Source organism: Paralichthys olivaceus, chromosome 7 (genome assembly GCF_024713975.1).
Source record: "Paralichthys olivaceus isolate ysfri-2021 chromosome 7, ASM2471397v2, whole genome shotgun sequence".
In the NCBI taxonomy this organism is placed as follows: domain Eukaryota; kingdom Metazoa; phylum Chordata; class Actinopteri; order Pleuronectiformes; family Paralichthyidae; genus Paralichthys; species Paralichthys olivaceus.
The window spans coordinates 9632904-9652447 of NC_091099.1; the positions used below are offsets into that span (position 1 = coordinate 9632904).

General features: G+C 42.0%; 1 protein-coding gene across 1 annotated transcript in view; it reads left to right on the plus strand.

Annotated features, from left to right (window-relative positions):
- Positions 1-19544, plus strand: part of LOC109624218 (transcription factor Maf) — a 48026-nt gene that overhangs the window by 4186 nt on the left and 24296 nt on the right. Inside the window, exon 2 of the mRNA XM_069528935.1 lies at positions 4224-4292. Coding sequence (XP_069385036.1) covers positions 4224-4251 — 28 coding nt within the window. The 3' untranslated portion in view covers positions 4252-4292. The remainder of the gene's footprint in view (positions 1-4223; positions 4293-19544) is intronic.

Genomic DNA, 19544 nt, shown 5'->3' on the forward strand with positions numbered 1-19544 from the left:
GAGAGAGAGAGAGGGAGAGAAATGCTGGCTGCCTTCCTGCTCCTTTCAGATGATAAACGATCAGAGATGCATCCTAGCTGAGGGGAGAGGGCCTTTTAGTGAGCATGTGTCCACTAATTTATGGCCCTCCTATCTGATTAGGTCAATATAGTGTGCTGTTTAATTACATTTGTGTTATAACCTAGAACTGGAGATGCTATACTTCTTCCTCGGCACCTGTGTGAGGCAGACCGGCTGAGTTTTGCCGGGAGCCTGAGGATTTGGCTCGGGATGGTCTCACCTGGACATCAGCAGTGTTGTGTGACAGACAGGAGCTCTCTGTAGTGGCTCACAGGTTTTCACAGTGTTTTGCGTTCAGTTCAAAGCGTAAGACTGATACAGTGGAAAATTGTTGCTCATTTGCCGGCTGTGGAAATCGTGTGGGATGCTGTGTTCTTGTTTTTGTGTGTTTTGACTTGCAGACACACCAGCGGGCAGGAGGACTTAGTTGCACTGATTCACTTCCTGTGTTGAGGGAGCACAGAAGGCAGGGGAAACATTTTAGCACTTCCTCTTCATTTCTCAGCACTCGACCAGATTCACCGTCTGTTGCTTCCGCTCCTTCATTTGTAAAGACTGAAGTACGTGTATATACACACACACACACACAGGCCACATTATTAATCTCACCAGTATGAGCTGTGATTCTATTCTCGGGCTCAGCATATTGACTTCTGCACTGGAATCATTTGCAGTCTGTCCAATGATTAGGTTATTAAAGATAATGCAGTTGTCTGCTGTCACAATATTGGACTCTCTCTTTTAGGTCAAGTATGGGAAATCACTCTGAGATTTATCAGTATTGACATTTGAATCATCATCATGTACTTCGCTTTAATGCCTCAGAATTAATATGACAAAGGACGTGCGCACAGTTTAGAGTCTGTTTGTGCGGGTGCTCGATAACTCGCAGGCATCGTCTGTTACTTGACATTGTGATGAAGGGTGTGTGTGTGTGTCTGCTGTAGCTGAGTGGATTCAATCTACAGGATTTAGTCACGTCATTGAGATGCTTCTATACGTCAATTAAAATGAATACAAATAAATGGAAGTAAAACAAATAATTTTAGTTTAATCTCATATAGCGCAGATAAAGTTGAGGGCAAAGGACACAGGTGCAAAAAAGATAGGCTGTATAAATGTTTCTACACACACACTATATTAATTCATTGTTGCTATAACTAGTTGAGCAATAAGCATGTGGTATTTCTCAAAAATATAAAAACAACTATTACCTGAAGGTGTTATTATCTCTTGGTAAATTAAAAATAATTCAATTACTTCAATGTAGTTTGTAACAGCAGGAGTCACATCTCATTTTGTAACACAACTGTTGTCTTTTGTGTACGTTCGTCTTCTTTTCCTGTGTGTGTGTGTGTGTGTGTGTGTGTGTGTGTGTGTGTGTGTGTGTGTGTGTGCGCGCTCTCGTCCTTACGTCAAATCCCCCTCAAAGGGATGAAAACATATTCGCATTCAAAAGAGGAAACAATTTCCATCTCTTTCACTCAGTGCACATCTGCATCACTCCACACGATAAACATTTACATTTAAAGTGATTTAAATCAGCTGCATTCATGTTCCTCTGTGGTCCGTCCTTCATCTAGTCCTGCAAAGCCAGAGCTTCTCTCCCTTCCTCTCCCTCTCTCTCTCCCACTCTCTCTCTCCTTCTGTCTCCCAGTGTCCTGAGTTATGTGTCATTTATTTGAAACCTCAATAATTTAACTTGTCCCCTCCTGTCGCTGCTGTGCATGTGGTGAGAATGCAGCAGCCGTAAAGAAGGTTGGTTCCACCACCTCCGTGTCTCTCATTGGCTTTACATGGTGATTCTTTCTCCCAGTAAATAGACTCACGGGAAGAGTGGGGGTGATGTGAAAGTCTGGATCCAGTCCTGTAGTCCTGTGTTGAAATGAGATCAATGCCAAATCCTCAGCTGTGAAAAAAGAATCCGCACATTTAGTGTGTCTCGTGTTTTGTGTACGTTAGAATTCAAATGTACGATTTGCATTTGCTTGTATAAGAGGGTCTCCACAGAATGCATAACTAAAGGGCAACAGATGAAAGCTGATCATGATTTAATTATAAGTGATCACAATATTCTGATTCACAGATAAACAGAGCTGAGGCTGTGTTGATGTTTTCGACAGTGAGTTGAGTTGCAGGGCACAGAGTCAGTGGAGTGGTGTGTTTTGGACCGAAGCGAACGTGGTGGTGTTTGGAAACTGAGTGCATTATGCTACTGTGTGTGTGTGTGTGTGTGTGTGTGTGTGTGTGTGTGTGTGTGTGTGTGTGTGTGTGTGTGTGTGTTCGTGTGCAGTTTGTCTGCGTGTATAAGTCTGCACATGCACAAGTTGTTTTATACAGTGTGGAGCGTGAAGCTGAGTCCGACCCCTGTGTGTTTTACCTGCATTTCAATGAAGCAAGAGGTGATTTACCCTCTCTCTCTCTCTCTCTCTCTCTCTCTCTCTCTCTCTCAGCCAGTCAAACAGACATTGATCTCTTTGCCAGGCAAGGTGACCCACAGTGTTGTTCAGCTCTTCCAAAGTATCTCCTCTCGCTTTCATTTGTACCTGGGAAAGGCCTTGACCCCACACACTGCTGCCATGTAGCAGCCCTCTGCACGTGGTCCTCACTTCCCCTCTATCAAGCCCAGTGCATGTGTGTGTGTGTTGTGTGTGCATGTGTGCTTATTTGACTTAGCAGCAGTGCACACAAAAAACACGTGCAGACAAGAATGTGTGCGTTGTGTTTGCATGTGCGAGTATGTATACATGTCTGTCTGTGTGTGACTGTGTATGTGTTTATCAAGTTCCATGTTCCACAAAGGACAGCTTTGCATGTGTGTGTGTGTGTGTGTGTGTGTGTGTGTGTGTGTGTGTGCGTGCGTGTGTGTGTGTGTGTGCGTGTGAGTGTGTGCGTGTGAGTGTGTTTGTGTGTGTGTATTTCTGTGTAGCCACACCACAGCTGGAAGTTAGAATTCTCAGTAGTGCTGGGATTGTGCCCATGTTGATGTTTCAGGACGTGTTCCAGGTGACGGCAGCCCTCTCTCTGCTGTAGGTCTGTCACTGGGGGCTCCGCTGCAGCTGAATGGGTCAGAGTCCATTTGGCCCCAGTGTGAATCGGATTATGGGGAAATGAATGGTTCTCATTGTTGCTTAAAGATGGATTGTGGGGCATTAATATACTTTGTCGCTCCTTCGCCTCATTTCTCCCAGTGAAAAGTTTTTCCCGGATGATTGGATGCTTGGTTTTGAAAGCATGTTTCCTTTCTCCACAGTCGTCCTTGACATGTGTTCATACAGCTTAATGCTCACATATGCTGCGTTCACATACATGTGTGGGAATGCTCTCTGCTCTCAGACATACCTGCACTCAAATAATGTGAACATACAAATATGGTCCTTTTAAACTGAATGACCTCATTCTGGATTTTATCATTTCAAGTTACTGATTGAACCAAATTCAACAAATAATTTTAATTCAATGATCTGAAGTTATAGAGTTGTAGTTGTATGTTTTATCATCAGACTATAACGTAATAACCTGAACTATATTTCAGATTCTGATATTTTATGATTTCACTTTTAAAATCAATGCGTGCATGCATGTGTGTGTGGTTGTGTGTTTGTGCATGTGAGGTATGAGTGTGTGAGCAAGCAAGCATTATGTGAATCAAGTGTATGTGCATGTGTTTTAAAAAGTGAGGAAATGAAATATATTAGTAGAAACATAGAAACTGATTGATTGAACATTATTTAATTGAGATTTGATTTATTCTTGTTTCTGTTTTGTGCTGCTGTTCTTGTAATATATTATATAAAATATTCTGAATTGTTCATCTCTCTAAATTGTTTATTTAAATTGTGTAATTCTGAATTGCTTGATAGAATATTGTAAATTAAATTTAAAGTAATTGTTTTGAAATATTCTGGGAAACTATTTTTCAATGTGTCTAAAATTGTGATTTGGTTCTAGTGATTGTCTTATAAAATAATTAACGTTCCTTAACTTTAAATTGTAATTTGAGCTTTGCTTCCTCTGTCATTTTTTTTCACCCATGTCACTTAAATTCAAAGCCACGTCTGAGACAAAGCTGTGTCAGGACTTACTGTTTATACTAGTTTGTGTTTCACTGTTGTTTGATTTCAGTGTGTTTTAAAGTTAATTTCTGTTTCCTGTCTTTGCAGGACGTCAAGAAAATTCCTCCATCTGTGATAGAGAGCTGTGATCTCTGCGCCCTCAACCTCTAGTCTGAGGTAAGCTGCACCATTCACTCCCTCTCTAACGCTCCTTTACTCTGCAAAACACATTCAGTTAATACAAGCTCAATGTAAAAAGCAAATTTGAAACTAAAATAAAATTGTATGTAAAAGTGATATAGTGATGCAGGAGATTTTAATTTCATATCTTCTGCAAGTTCATCAAAACACGCAGTTCGTAATATACACACACGTAATGTTCACATCAGGCTAATTCATATTGTCTATTTTATTACATTCGTTTTGAAATTCTAATATTTATTCACTGGAGGAGCCGGCATCAATCGTCTCCACTTTCAATCAGGTTCAAGAAAAACAAAAGGAAGGTTTGCATGCATGTAAAATAAAATTCAATCAGCTATAATATGAGATAAACAGAACGATGTACATTTTTTATTTTCACAAACTTTGATTATGTTTGAGTTTATAGTTTTTAATGAACTGGAAACATGAATAGTAACTCTAAAATATTATATTTCTGTTCTCTGCTTACTGCTGCTAATTCAAACAATTTGAGAACAATCTTTCTTTACATGGACAAACAAACAGAAGCTCTATAAAATCCTGAAAGTTCCAAGTTCCAATTTGAAGAGGAAACACTCATTTTGGAGGACATAAACCTGGGTGTTCTTAACAGATGTAATTTTTCCTCACTTCATATTTAGCTCTCTGACATCCAAACTTCTTCTCTTCGTCTCGGTCATTTATCGTGTGCAGTGTTGTACACTTCTCTGTTTTGGGGGCTCTGACAGTGCTGCCTGACAGACAGGAGGGTGACATGCACCGAGCTCATGGGATGAGGTCCAAAACCTCTGACCTTTGTGCTGAACCCCCTGACTTACTTCACCCTCTCTGCTCTCTCTGTGGAGACTAACACGGCACATTATTTTTTATTTCTGGCTGACACGCAGATGGACAGATGTGGGGATTGCAGAGGAGGGCCGAGGATGATTGAGTGTGCGAAGCAAAGCGAGGGCTATGTCTTTGTGCTTTTGTGGTTGCAAGTATAGAGAACAGAGGAAAAGGAACGACTGCGAATTTACGGGGGGGGGGGGGGGGGGGGGGGGGGGGGGGGGGGGGGGTAAAGGGGCCGAGCAGATGAAGGCACCTGGATTTGAATGCAGACATTAACACCAGGGTGAGGAGGCGGTGAGGAGACAAGGGAAGGGCGGAAGGGATGGCGAGAGGGCGGGAGGGCTCCTGGCCGTGGATGCAGACAGACAGGCAGGGTAACCAGAGGCAGGCGGTGACCTTCTCTGCTGCTGGAGGATCGAAGGCTTTATTTAAAGGCCTGGTCAATGCTGGGTGCTGCTGAGGTATCAGCCTCGCAGCCAAGCGACTCATCACCACTGTAATACAACTCTCTATCTCTAAACCCCCCCACACACACACTCACACACTCACACACACACACACTCACACACACACACACACACACACTCACACACACACTCACACACACACACTCACACACTCACACTCACACACACACACACACACACTCACACACACACACACACACACACTCTCACACACACACACTCTCACACACACACACACACACACACACACACACACACACACACACACACACACACACAGGACAGGACAGGACAGGACAGGACAGGACACTCTCTGGACACCTCAGGTTTTACACTGTGCTGGACAGAAGAAAGTACAGCATCAGCATCGGCTAATTTTACTGTGCAGCAGACAGAATACACTCTACTTTCCTCCTGTGCTCAGCATTGTGAGGCACACGCCTGTTTTGCATCTGATATGCTCTTCATCCGCATCCATTTTTTTTTTTTTTTACACTAATTATAAACAGTCTGATGCATATGAGATGTGATGGTATTGACACGGTGTGGATGGAGGCGGGGAAGGAGTTAAGAACGACAGAGTGTGTGTGTGTGAGAAAGAGAGAGAGAGAGAGAGAGCTCCTGCGCTCGCCTGTGTGTGGCTGCAGCATTAGGACACCTGCATGCTTCAGCACTTTCTGGCTGTCAGGAGCTCTGAGGTCACAAGCAGGGGAGTGGAGGGCCACATTAGAGGAAGCTTCAGAGCCCCCACCCACTACACTGCCGCCATCTCTTCCCCTTGTATCTCTCACCACCCCAACCCACATCTTTCCCTCTTTCCCCTCCGATATCCCCTCGTCATTCCTCCCCCTCCAACTCATCTCCCCTCTCATGGTGATGGGGGGAGTCCACCACATGAGGAGAGGGGGCACAGGGACACGGGGTGTCTGCCTCTGTGGCTGACAGCAGGCAGGTCAGGCTTTTGTAGACACATGTGCACATGCATACAGTCGGTGTGCAAGTGTAACAGAGTGAAATAGGAAATCATCTCTTTAAATGACATATAGGCTGTTAACATAAACCTCTAAAAACCTTTTAGAAAATGATGTATCACCTTTAAATATGGATGAATGAGAAAAGTAAAAATATCAAACATGTTTTGGATTAATTCTCATCACAGTGGCCGACATAGAAATGAGAATTAAACAAAATTCAAAAATATTTGTATTGCTTCCGATACTGAAACAAAAATCCACAATTAGACATCAGATGCTAGATTATAATTTTCAATACATTGCCCATATTTTATTTATTTATTTCCCTGCAGCTGTGTTGGGGTCTTTCTGTGGGGAACAGAATTTGTTCCATCCCCAGTTTGACACACTTCACTTCCCTTCACTGCCTGGGATATATATATAACATCTAGCCGCCCGGTGTTACACTTATTGCACCGATACCATCTTGATAGTGACACGGACGTCATCCCTCCATCCACAAAATCCAAATGACAGGGAGGATGTGAACAGGATGAATGCTCATTACCAGACCTGCTCCGAAACAAGACGAGGAAAGTAGAGTTGGCTTTGTGCAATAAAAACAGGGGGAAAAAATTCTCTGCAGTTGTAAAGATACACAAAGTGAACAAAGAATAACTGTATTTAGATCTGGGTTGTTTTTAAAAAATGTGTTAAGTGTTCATACTTTCTTCTAAACTACTGAGAAGACGATATTCAGGCAGAGCCTTGAGCCAAACCTCCAAACATCTACCCGCTCCTCTTTTGATAATATACAATTTTCTCTCTGATGTTTCAGTTGTTTAAGCCTGGATTGTATTGTTTTATTAAAACATAATTAGTCATAAAGCTGTAACCAGTGTGTGTGTGTGTGTGTGTGAGCCTCAGAGGCACTGTTTTCCTCAGGTTGTGTTCACAGCATGATTGAGAGAGGAACTTGTGATCAGCCGGTTAGTGTGATATAATGTATTCCCCTGAATCACCGCAGCCAGCTGCCCGGGGCCTTCCTCTCGCCCGCAGCCTCCTTTTCCTCACACACACACACACACACACACACACACTTTCCTTCTTCTCTCCCTTCGCGTCATCATCCTCTCCCCTCTCTCTTCCCTGCGGTGACTGCCCACTGCTAGCTGCTTAGCATTGCACCCAGTGTCTAATTGAATTCCAACACTCCAGCGTTAGCTCCTGATGCTATAGAGATGTTAACACGGGCACAATACTAACAGTCCTCGGGATGTGTTTCAACACCCTGCTCCTAAAGAGAAAATTCGTGCTAAGCAACACATGATTTATTCAAAGCTCCAAACTACGTCTCCTGTATCCCCTGAAGGATCGTCTTTTATAGCTATCAGCAAATCAGCACTTCATATACACACATGCAGCACACACAGAATGTGTGTGTGTGTCTGTGCGTCTATGAAAGTATATCTATTATCACTTATATAAATGTGTCTGCCGGTGTCTCTGCATCCATATTGCTGGTGGTGCTGTCCATCCCCTCTCCCTGACACCCTCACTTTTATTCCCCGGCTCTCCAACACAAGCTTTGGGCTTTAATGGCACATATTTCCTGGGCCGTGGCTGAAACGGGATGCATCTTCTCCTTGTTAGCTTGATAAATAACCAGGCTGCAGGGAAAGTGCTGATTTTTAGCTTTCAGCCTCTATTTTCTGCTGGATGACATTAATTTTAAGTGCTGAGAAGGAGCTAACTAATACAGACAAATAAATAAGGAGGAGGAAAGGCAAGGTGCTGGAGTCACTCTGCTGTCTTACCTGTTTAACGCAGGCATTCATATATGCAATATGCAAACCTGCAAAAAATATACACAATAGACGCAAGTAGGGCAAAGGATGCAAACACACACACTTCCTTTCTCAGTAGATGCTTCAGTCCAAATAGTGAAATCATCTTATTAGTATGAGTGCAGCAAAGGTCAAACATTTAACAGTTTGCAGGTAGACATCAGTCTGTCAGGACCACAGTGAGACTGGCTCCATGCGTCTCTATCTGTGTCTGTCCCTCCTCTGTCTGACTCTGACTCTTACTCTTCAGTCTTCCTGACTTCTGTTTCGTCAGAGGAGATTAATGTGGTGCCACAGTGCACAACTTGCGTTTGTTTGAGCTTCTAGAGAAAATGAGACAGAGATCAGGGTTGAGTCTAAGTGGCTCATTAGTGGATTGCAATTTAAACATAGATGGTAAAAGTTCATTATTTTTGCAGAAAAGATGAGAATAAAGCAGAAAGAGAATAAAGCATTTGCATTTAAATATACAACACGCAAATACAAGTTTAGTCGTATTCATTTTGCATTTCTATTTGTGCGTGCCCGAATTTGCAACTGCTTCTTTTTGTGCAGCGACAGCCTGAGAGCGGGTTCTTCATCATCATCTAACTCTAAACCTTATGAGCTGGACAAGTTTGATATTACTTTTTTTAATAGACATGCTGCCGAGGAAAAAAATACTATAGGACACAAGATTAAAGTTGAATCTCCAAAAATCAGCTTTTGTCATATTTTGCTTTTCATTTTCATCTTGATGTCCGCTCATTTTTATTGCCGTCCCTTCTTTGTACGATGTGGTTTCATTTAATCTTTCTCTTGTTCTTTTGCGATTTTACACGTTTGAGCCTGCAAACACCAGATGACTTTCCATTAAGAAAAGCATCTGTCATATAACAGCAGCAAAAACACAATCATAAATGCGTTTTACCGTTTCGTCGATTTATAAGAAGCAGAAGGACGTCGACGTACGCTGCAGGACGGATGATGTGAATCTACTTTTATTAGTTGAAACATGCAAAATTATACTTGACACGGACACGATGCTGTTTGTTCTTTTCGCACCAAACATGTTTTTTCTCCTGCACGTTTGCATTCACCATTTTCTGTGCAAATCCATGAATGCCACGCACACATACATGCGCACGCACACACACACACTCACACACCACCTCTGTTGTGTCTTACACAATACAATGAAGTGGCTTTGGCTGAGACACCTCATACATTATTTTAACAATGTATAGCGTGGTGAATAAAAAGGTCACTGGTTGAGAACTGGCTCCATGTAACAATAAGATGCATGAACTGAGCAGTGCAGGCCCTTCAGTCAGCATCCCGCCGCTGAACACTGTGAGGAGGAAACACATGTGAGCCGGGGTGATAGATTCTACTGTACGTGTGTGTGTGTGTGTGTGTGTGTGTTCAGTTTTTATGGGGTACTGCTGTGAAACACCTCATAACAATAGATTTACTTGCTCTATCATTATTGATTGTACATTTTTTCAGTTTGCCCTTTGCCTCACTTTGATAAATGTCATTTATCACAACAACATTTTGCTTTTAAAGCGCATCACAAGCTGAGAATTTTTAATTTTTTTTAAAGCACTGCTTGTATTCGGCCAGTTTGGTTTTGGTCACTATCAGAACGCAATGCAGATACGATGCTAGGAGCGTGTGTTTCTGTTTGCAGTGCAGGGTTTAATTTTCAGGGTGTATTTATCACATGCTGTCAAGTTGTGGTCACATGACCACATGAGCCACTGCCAGCAATTAAGGCTGATAAATCACTCATTTACAGGAAGAGAGGGAGGGACGTCGCCTGGCAAACAGGAAACGAGAGAGTGATAAGAGGGAGGGAGAGGAATAATGAATCTCCACTTCCCCTTCACAGATATTCTTTCATGGTTTTTGAAACTGGATGCTGAATGTTATTGTGTTGGGGCAGTGTAGTATGAACTGTTGCCAGTGAGGCTCATTGACTCGTACAGGCAGAGACAAAGAGACAGATGGTCGTCGTTTGTGTGGTTTACTGTGATTGTGACCCGACTGCACTGCTTTATTTACTGTTGGGAGGTATGTGTGTGTTCATGTGTGCAGCCGTGTGCATGCCTGGACAAGCAAACACACATTTGTGTCAAGACGGAGAAAGAGATGCAGAGACGCTACGTTCACAAGCATCAGCTCTCTTCCTCTCTCTGGTCCCTGCCGATTCCTCTCAGTCTAAACAGGAGAGCAAACACATCGGCGGCTCTGCGTGGAGCTATTCCAGTTAGCAAACAGCGCTGCAAATTAACTACAGTATCCTTTATATTTCATAGAGTGTAGATAGAAATATTGTTATAAAACTACATTAAAATTCAGACAGACTTTTTGTCTCTTGCATTTTAATGTGATTGCATAGAATTTAAGATACGGCACATAGCTGCGAGAGTCCTGAGATGTGAACAAGGTCTAACCTGTGCAGCGTCCACATCAGAATATTTGTTTTAGCAGCACAGGTCAGTGCTCTGCAGAGACTCGGCTGGCCCACTCCACATGAAAAGGCTGTTTAAAGATTCATGACAAAAAAAGAAAAAAAAACTGCTTCTAATGGGCTGGAAGACGACAAGGAGAGAAAAGGAGAGGGGAGGAGAGGAGGAGACAAGCTGTGGTTTGGTTTGCAGCTAAAGACAGCGGTCACTAACTGACTGAAGGTGTCTTTACAAATGAGACGGTGAAGAGGAGTCGAGTGAGTCAGGTTTCCTACTGACAAATGAATATAACAACAAAACATCAGGGATCATCTGTAGGCTCCTTCTGTCTCAGGGTGTTTTCATTATTTTAAATTAATTACAGATTTCTACTGCAAAGAAAGATATCTTTTGGCTGTGTGTGTGTGTGTGTGTGTGTGTGTGTGTGTGTGTGTGTGTGTGTGTGTGTGTGTGTGTGTGTGTGTGTGTGTGTGATCGTGTTGTCAGTGTATTCTAGCATTAGAATAATTATGAATGCCAGCGACAAGTATCACTATCCAACAAAGAGAAATAGATTTTGTGCACATTAACTACAGTCAACACAGTGAGTGTGTGTATTTGTACTTGTTTGATACGTGAAGTATTGCAAAAGACTTTAATTTTTCCAGTGTAGCACACAGACAGTGAAACTCTTCATTCTCTCTGATCTTCCCCACCCACTGGCTCACCAGTAAGAACAGCAATGTAAACTTTGTGATGTGATTTTGGGATGAATATTTGAAAAAGGGCAAACTATTGATTTTAACTTTTTTTTTATTTTAACTTTTTGGGGATTTTAACAAATATGTTTTTCTTGGGTTTTGTTTGTGTTTGTTAATTCAGATTATATATTATCCATACAAGAACAAAGAAATAAGGACCATAAAATATATACAAATAAAAAATATGAAATTCATTGTAAGATTTTGCACAGTGCATTTCTTTAAATTTACTCCCTGTAGAAGTTCATCATCATCCTCTTTTTTTTTTCTATTCACTTGTAATGAGGGGAGAGTGTTGAGCCTCTCTCATTTCACTCGTTCTCTCTCTTTCTTTTCAAGAAGTATGGTTCAAGGTTAACACACACGGTGACAGAAAAGACTAGAGAGAGATGAACAGGGTAAATATGAGACAGGAGCTTTTAGCCTGTTTGAATATGCAGGACGTTAAAGTGTTGTACTGTAACGTCCTGCTGAGACAAACTGAGGACAGAGAGGGCTCCACACCCTCTGTCTGTCTCCTGCTCATTTTCAAAATCAATCAATGAATAAATCAAACTTTATCTGAATAGCACCTTTTATTCAGGTTAGTGCAGTTCAAGCTGTGATGAGCTCTCATCAGACTGTAAGACATCCTGGTCTTTCACTCTTTCTGTTTTTCATGAAATGCAAGAGGCCTTTTTTTCTGCTCAGAGTAATTAATGAAAGGAGTCCATCACACAGGATGATGTTTGTGTACATTCAGTCGATAATCCATGTTTAACGTCACTGGGGTAATTGTGTGAATAGTGACTTTGGCCACAGGCATCGTCAGGTCCCTCATATAACAGATGCTTTAAATAGACAGCAGGTGAAGTACATGAGAACACAGGGGAAGCAAATGAATTACAAATATGCACCCGGTCTAAAACAAGATTTATAATCTAAAGAAGAATTTAAATTGTATGTACCACAATTTCAATTAAAAAAAGCTAAAACATCCTATTTTTAACACTCTCACACAAAGTTCTACTCTGTGTATTTTATGTTGCTTTATCTGAAGTGAATTAAAGGGCCTGTAAAAAAGTGGCATACTATTAAAGTCAGACCACCTGGGGTGAACATCTGCAGCGTCAGACTGCAGACCCAACATACATCACTGTTTCTCCCCTCATAGTTTACTGTCTCAAAGACACACACACACACACACACACACACACACTAACACACACACTAACACACACGGCTCCAGTGAATCCATCTTTTGCATGTCTCTTGTCTTATTGACATTTGCGTAGTTGTGCATTCCTGCAGGGGGGCAGCTGGTTATTAAAGATGCGACAAGGTCACAGGTCAAGTACAGGTTCTGCTCCTCTGCTCATGCAGAGGTCAAAGGTCGGCAGGTCAGTGTCAGAGGATGAGACGACCACAGCTAACTGGTTTGCCTCAGCTCAGCTCATCTGGAAGCTTCTGCTGATTCAAAAATCATAGTTACGTTCTTTTTTTGCAACTTTTAATCATTTTTCTTTGAGAAAAGATTTTTTTGCATGAAACCTTTTTATTTGTTTATTTTATATTATTCCTACAGTGACTGCTCTCCTTTGAATAATTAGATGTTCTTTTCATGTTCTATTAGGACGGTTCTTCCTCACGTCTCTGCTCCAACACTATTTTTTTATCTTCAAAGTGAGAGCTAAAATAGGGCGATCATTGCAATTTAATTATTACAAATCCCTTTGTGAATTTGCTCCGGTATTTGTTTACAAGCACTTTTTTCTTGTGTGCGCTTCAGTGAATGTCTTTACTTTATTATGCCGTTCAATATATTCCTTTAATTTTCTGTGTGTGTGTGTGTGTTTGTGTTGTGTGTGTGTGTGTGTGTGTGTGTGTGTGTGTGTGTGTGTGTGTGTGTGTGTGTGTGTGTGTGTGTGCATGTGTGTTTATGTAGATGAATTGCAGTGGGGTTTATTTAAATAGATAAGATAGTGTTTTATTCCCAATCAGAGAAATCTCCTGTCGCATCTCAGTCTCTTCATAATAACCCCCAGCATTGCTCCACATCCCCCTGATACACACACACACACACACACACACACACACACACACACACACACACACACAGCTTATTGCAAACACTGCAATTTCTCTCTCTCTCTCGGGGGTAAAGGGCTTTGATAAGTGAAAATAAATACTTTTCTTCGTACGAGGAACAGAAGGGGAGAGAAGAAAATGGCAGACGTGACAGGAGGTCTCTGACAGTTTGATGCCTCAATACAAGCAAATATATGACAAAGAAACACCTTCTATAATCCTGCGCGAGTGTGTGTGAGAGGCTGTGTGAGTGCGGTGCAATTTAGTACTAAAACTCAGGTACATCCTCAGTCATTGTGGGGAATTAAGGCTGAAGCAGACAGCGATTCAGAGATATAGCAAGTGGCCTTAGGCTGACATGTTTTACTGAGTTACAGTGAGAAAGGAAAAAACAGCACAGCACATGATTTAGAGGAAACGTGTTCTCCTTCCTCATCCGTCTGTTTCTCCGACTGCAAGGTCACGTAGACGCCTCCCTCTCGCTCCCTCTCCACCTTTGTTTGCCTTCTCTCCTCCGGACCTCATTTCATTCAACACTCCCAAACCTCCGACAGCTCCATAACTATAACTCTCTCCTCCCCGTCCTCTCCTGCTCTCTTCTCTTCATCCACAGCTAAATGACTCTGTCAGAAATAAAGAGCACTTATCTTATCTACTGCCTCCACTCTGCTGTCTCCATTCCTGCCATCGTCACACACCGAAAAAACAAAGACAACAGATTCAACTCAAAAAGATACAAACAGATATTTACACGTAATGATATTTGGTTATTATTACATTCTTGATAAGTTTCCTTTACTTTTCACCCAGTGTCTTAATTATTCCCTTCAGATTGAATCAGACTCATTCAGCAACATTTCAGCATCTTCAGCCAGAAAGAGAGACATCAGCCCACAGTGGAGAAACAGACAGGTAGACAGGGGCTTGACAGAAGACAGGTGTCCACTCATACTGTTCTCTCCTCATCCCCACCCATCCTCATCTTTTCTCCTTTCTCTCCCATCATCCCCTACTTTTCCTCTCCTCCCTGTGGTGGAGAGGAGAGAGGGGGATCTACAGCGATCTACAGCCTGCCCAGGGCTTACTGTGTGTTTTCTGGATGCGTGCGTGTGTGCGTGTGTATGAGCCACCTACCAGGCGCTCAGCAGGGGGCACAGAGGGATGAGAGGAAAGAAAGAAGGATGAGGGGGTGGGAAGGAGTGTGAAAAGGATGAAACTCTCAGCAACCACACACACACACACACACACACACAGCTCGGTCCAGCACATGCTCCAGCAATCTGCTTGGTCTCCCTGAACACTCCATCACTAAAAGTCATGTTGCAGGTTGCAACATAAACATAGATTTTGATCAGCATTTATTGTGATGACATACCTAAAAGTGGACCCCCCACTGCCCCACCCCACCACACACACACACACACACACACACACACACACACACACACACACACACACACACATACACACAAAGCTGTCCTGCATGTAGAGTTCAGGGAGATCAGAGGTCATACGTAAACTCTATCGACTGGTTCATCTGTGAGGGGAGGTTATGCATATGTTGATCGAACGTCGTCCAATTCAGCCACTGTACCTGAGATAAATTAGCTTTGAGCATTTGCATGCTATAATTTTCAGGATCGACCTTTGCTGGCTGAAGGCCTGTGTCGCCAAAAAAAAGGAAAGAGGGAAGGAGAGAAAGAAAGGGAAATACGCTTGCTCCGAGCAGATAGTGGATATGTGTATGCAAGGATGCATGAGAGACGGAGAGATGAAAAGAGTGATAATTCTCCTGCTACCCTGAGGCCTCTCGCAGCCTCGTGGGCTCCCTACATGTCCCCTGACACAAGCCTGAGCAGAAAGCAGGGGCCTGCTAATTGGCTCCTGTGATAACACCAGAGAGAAAGGGAATGTGTGTGTTTGTGTTTCGGCATTGCAGCAATTGGAAGTGTATATTTTCCACAAGTAATAATTTATTGGTGTGTAATTCTGCTTTGAAGGGTGTTTGGTTTTTAAGCTGTGAGAACATTTATTATGATCTGGTAGCTCATTGAAGTTGGAAGCCACTGAAAGACAATTAAATCATATACAGGAGTTCAAAGCCCTGCTCCAGTCTTTAAACAGCTTGTTTCTCTCTAATTGTTTCATTATCTCAGTGTGCTTATTAAATGTACGATAATTGTTAATTACCACGTGAGGATTTGTAAAGCATTTGTCTGGAGTATCAAACAAATTAATTAAACTCAACACATTTAAAACAACAGCAATGATAACAGCAGGTGCAGTGTCTATTTCTGTTTCTGTGAGTGTGTGTGTGTGTGTGTCTGTGTGTGTGTGTGTGTGTGTAGACATGCACATTTCCATAGCTATTGTTTGTTGGAATCTCTGAGTTTAATTGAGATTCATAAGAGGAATTTAAATGAGATTCAAATGAGATTCATAGCTAATTGTAGCAGCACAGGTAATATGCAGATAGATATAATGATGATTCAGTGTTATCTTGCAGCCTAACGAGACTTTTATTAGATCGTTGGAACACACGGGTTTAAATCTTCTCTTCTGTGCTTTAAGAGAAAAACAGTTAGAGGAGATAAACATTTGCTGTGGGTAGGGTAAAGAAGGTAAAGAAAACAAATAAAAAAAATGTATTTAGAGAATTTCATGCTTTTTCCTCAAATGAAGTGGATTCAAACCAGCCAAACATGTTTTTACAGTTCCTGCTGCATCATACGTACGTCATTTGGACAAAATCATCTGCAAAATGAATGTAATGATTTTAAAGATTCAATCTTTGTGTAGCCAGGATGGTGTAAAATGTCTGGTGTTGGGACAGTGTGAGTGAGCATCTTGCTCAGGTTAAATTCCTTCAGTGGTTTATCTCAAAGCGAAGACACTGATTTCATACACTCGCATGTTTAATCTGTGTAAAATCCTGCTGCTCACGACAGCTGGGACATTATAAGTAAATAAAATGCGGCTCCTGAGCTAACGCATGCATGCACAGATGTCAACACTTATTCTTCTGCTGCCTTCCATACATGAGCAACGAGTTGGTTCCTCCCCTCTCTCCTGCCGTACATACGTCCAGACAGATGTGCACTGCTGGATGCTGTATATTTATCCATAGTATGTTTACCGTAATTAAATTGATGGGAAAAGGTGTGTGTGTGTGTGTGTGTGTGTGTGTGTGTGTGTGTGTGTTTAAAACCTTATGTAACCCTAATACTACACAATACCTGATCTCTGATATTACTCCATAGGAGAGAGAGAGATTTTTAAGTTCCCTCCACACAAAATCTCCACATACTTCATCGTGTCAAACAAACACACACACACGCATTTTAAAAAGTGCTCTATAAATAAAGTTACATGTACATAGGCCCAAACACGTACACATCCACACTGTTCTTATTCTGCTTACTTATCTCCTGTCATTAAAGGGAATGCTTATACACCAGGTGGTATGAACACACATAAAACGCTGGCATGGTGATGAGCCAACCAATGAAACAAATGTTCTGTTAAGGCACAGCCGCAGGCACGAAGCTCTCACTACTGTACAACTGCAGTATTGATAGATGCTGCAAAGCCTGAGTCTGCCGTCCCAGTTTATTTCAATTAGCTCACAGGAAGCAGGAAATAACCTGCAAATCAATTGTCATTTCTATGGGGCTGAGATTCACTTTGTCCACCAATAAAAGATGATGTAGCCAAGGAGAAGATTAAAGGGGCATTTCCTCCTCTACTCTCACACTGTTGTGCAGTGTATCATTAGTGAGTGATGCTCAGAGCTTTAAGTATTTCACTGATGATGCACAGAAAGTTTATACACCTTGACTAAAATAGCCTTGTCTCCTGCTTCAGGAAGGGATCTCCTATTTCCCAGAATGCAACTCTAGAGCCCCAACATGCTCCCATTTTACAGGATATTTAATTCCATTGCATTTTCCTCTGTCAATTACAATGCCAGTGAAAAATAGTCAGGATACGACTCTGAAAATGTATATTTTTCATCTTGGATGAAATATTATCTAACTCAGTAGAAGCTAGTCTGACCTTAAAGGTATATGTAACAATTCTTCAACAAAATGACTTAAAACAGCGAGACCTTATATATTTGTTGACTTGTGCACTTACAAAATGTTTCCACCATTGTTCAAGAGAAATCACCAATTTTATTCAGGGTAACGGGACGTTTCATTTTGGTCGTCTTTGCCCGTCCTCGCATGAGAGGTCACTCGTAATAGATTGCGATTATTCACTGCCAATTTCTGCACCTTCTGCACTTTATGCTGCCGAAGCTCAGGGGAACCATGTGACCCAAGAAGATCAACTCCCATGATTCCACGCTGCTTCACAACATCATGAAATGAGTTTTTTTCTTATTGTTTAAATCGCGAATATAAAGTTACATATTGTATGTTTAAGTCATGTCTATGTGTTTCAAGGTATTTGCTTGGTAGAGATCAATACACCACTAACAGCAAAATAGACCCAAAAATTGTCATATTTTCGTTGCTGTACGTTTCCCAGTTAAATACATCCAGACACCAGTGCTTACATTAAATCACCCTTAAATTCCCACCAACCAAATTAAATGTGATGCATGCTGATGTCCTCCTTTAATGACCGAGCACAAAACTGTGCAGTGACAGAAAACAGAGGCCCAGGAAACTGGATGTATATACGAATGTGCCATGAAACACGCCCGAGAGCTTTTAGCGAAGGAGGCTGAGAAAGGGAGGTCAATATGGATTGCAGCCGAGCAGGATATAGAAGGTTATATGGTGTATGATCATATCAGAGAACACAGTCATGTATGCAGCCCACTTTACAGTATATCACACACACACAAACACAGACTCACCTGGAATCACCAGGACATGCCGCATCGTGATTTGTTTGTGTTGTTGGTGCAGTGGACTGAAGCTGTGGAGGTAGTAACTGTTTGATGGTGGGCTTTATGGCGACACTATATAACGCCCGTGACAGTTTATTCAGTGCATGTCAGGAAGGGGGGATTTGTGACACTACAACGGCTGGGACGCTCCTGCAGCCTCGTGCACTTACACACCAGCCGATCACAGCCCCAGAGGAAAGGGAGGTGTGGAACAGTTTGCATGTTAAATGTCACAGTGATGAGCGCAGTATAATGCGGAAAACAAAACAAATTCTACAATAAAACGAGCTGTAAACTTATAGATGCAGGGGAATTGATGAAAATATTTCTGGTTTTTATTTTAGCTGCTGATTTCGACATTCTGGAAGAGACTAAAGCAGTTTGATGAAAATGTTTCCTCTGCTCCACAGCTACTGCAGCACTAAACTGAGACTGTGAGACATTACATTTTCTTTACAGAGAAAAGATTTTCTGTTTTCTTTTTGCGATAACTTTTAGTCAGGCTAGTTCGTCCCCTGGGTCCATTAGGTAAGTTCTCATTGGTTCTCCTCTCAAACTGGATGCTATTAGCTCAGTGATTGGGTATTGAATTAGCCTGCTGATTGGATATTGAAGGAGTGAAGACTGATGAGAGGATTTGGCTAAGCTTTCTTCTCCAAACCTCATTACTCACACTCACACTCAAAAGAGAGAGCAGAGCTGGATAACACACACACACACACACACACACACACACACACACACACACACACACACACACACACACACACACACACACACACTCATACACACTCACTCAATGACACTTGTACACACAGACGTCCCTGTCCTGCGTAAACACACAGAGATTTAACAACTTAAACATCCTCCCACTCCACTGCAAGACAATTAATTTGCTCACAAACAGACACCGGCAACTCTCCCAGCTCACCTTTCACACCTGCTGCAAACAGAGTGTGATCAAAAC